Source organism: Cynocephalus volans, chromosome 10 (assembly GCF_027409185.1).
Source record: "Cynocephalus volans isolate mCynVol1 chromosome 10, mCynVol1.pri, whole genome shotgun sequence".
Classification (NCBI taxonomy): domain Eukaryota; kingdom Metazoa; phylum Chordata; class Mammalia; order Dermoptera; family Cynocephalidae; genus Cynocephalus; species Cynocephalus volans.
Window position 1 is genome coordinate 58,168,085 of NC_084469.1, and position 1,889 is coordinate 58,169,973.

Genomic DNA, 1,889 nt, shown 5'->3' on the forward strand with positions numbered 1-1,889 from the left:
TTTGTGTATCTACTCTATTAGTAAGTTTTATGTTTTCAGATGTTTTTATGATGGTTGTTGTTGTTCTTTCTCTTCTAGATATAGGACTCCCTTAAGCATTTCTTGTGAAGTCAGTAGGTGGTGATAATTCCCTTAAATTTTGCTTGTCTGAGAAAGACTATTTCTCCTTCATTTTTGAAGGATAGCTTTGTTGGGTATAATATTTGTGGCTGGCAGGTTTTTTTCTTTCAGTACTCTGAATATATCATTTCCTTCTCTCCTGGCCTGCAAGGTTTCTGCTGAGAAGTCTGCTGTTAGTTAGGCTAATCTGGATTCCCTTATAAGTGACTTGATGGTTTTCTCTTACTGTTTTTAGAATTCTCTCTGTGTTTTGACAGTTGATAACTTCCCATAGCCTTGCACATCCTTTTTATACCTTTTATTTATTTATTTTTTATTTTTTATTTTTTTGATGAATTAAGCAGAAATTTTATTTCCAAGCTCTTCAAAGATTATTACAAACACAAAATATCTTTCTAAAAGTGTCCCAAATTAAATCAAAGGCACATCATCAAAGTAAAACACTTGTGACATGAAGAATTCTTTAGGTTGTAACATTTTCACACATTACTTTGTTTTTAACCATTTGCAATGTTCTGTATATAGGTCACATTTTAAACCTTTCTTAAGGGTGTGAAATAATCTAGTATTTTTTTAAAGTACAACCACCGCTATAAAGTAAAAGAACTTAAGACAAAGATCAAATCTGCTTCATACATAAGATGGAGCAACCGAATACACAACATAATGTTAATCTTACCAAACAAGTTTGCTAAGAATCATCTCCCATGTTTAGTGTTAAAAATGAAACAATCTTCTCATTTAGAAAAAATCAAAATATGGTTTGATTAGTAAAGCCTATTTCCCTCCCAATTTTATACTTTCTTGTCTTCATTTAGTAATTGTATATTCATGAGAAAAGAACAAATTTTGTTGCTATAAAAATCTTAGGAACAACAAATTACAAATATTCACTTTTTTTAATAAACAAAATGTTTTCCTTCCTAAAATGTAAACATGCAGTAAATAAAACATACATGATATTCCAGGTATAGAAACACCAGTAACTCACTTATGAAAGACATGTATTTTGGTACATTTGGTAGTAAGGTCTTTGTTTGTCCTAAGATAAAAGTACTTCACCAAGAGAACTAGGCCATTATTATTTAAAACTCTACTCCTTCACCAAGTTTCCTTATGTGAGTAAAAACTCATCAATTTCTGTAGAATTTTGGCTATAGGACCAGGCTACAGGAAAGGTCTGAAATATCTACAAGTCATTTGGCTAGAGAAAAGTGTTTTCTTGAGACTTGGAGGCAGTCATTCATCACTTTGTGCTTAAAGGCATTCCTCAGCGAACTTCTTCCCTACAGTTTTCAGAATAAAGCACAGGATCTAGGCTCCCGGAAGGGGTTGCTTCCGGCTGGAACACCGACCAGCAGGGCATCCTTGCAGGCATTCTGCATGCAGTACTGTTGAAGCTCTGCTGCTGCCTGAGAGACCTTGATCCGCTCCACGCCGGCCTCCAGCTTGAGCTGCTCCACCAGGCGCTGCAGGGCGCTCACGCTGGCCCCCGAAGACATGGCAGCGGCCCTTTTTATACCTTTTAAAAGTGACATAGTGAACACATTTATTAACATGACTTCAAGTAAGTTTTTCTTAAGAAGTTGAAACTCTGTTTTTTAATGAACTGCTACTCTTCAAATGTACAGAGCTATATCATTGTGGTGTTTTAAAAATTTTTAGTTGAGGGCCGAGCCCATGGCGCACTCGGGAGAGTGCGGCGCTGGGAGTGTGGCGACGCTCCCGCCGCGGGTTCGGATCCTATATGGGAATGGCCGGTGCACTCA

General features: G+C 36.7%; 1 protein-coding gene across 1 annotated transcript; it reads right to left on the minus strand.

Moving 5' to 3' along the window:
- Window positions 1–1,320: 1,320 nt before the first annotated feature.
- On the minus strand, window positions 1,321–1,624 carry LOC134389489 (guanine nucleotide-binding protein G(I)/G(S)/G(O) subunit gamma-10). Its single transcript, XM_063113057.1, has one exon. The coding sequence runs from the start codon at window positions 1,620–1,622 to the stop codon at window positions 1,416–1,418; it is 207 nt and encodes a 68-aa protein (XP_062969127.1). The 5' UTR covers window positions 1,623–1,624; the 3' UTR covers window positions 1,321–1,415.
- Between the last annotated feature and the right edge of the window lie 265 nt (window positions 1,625–1,889).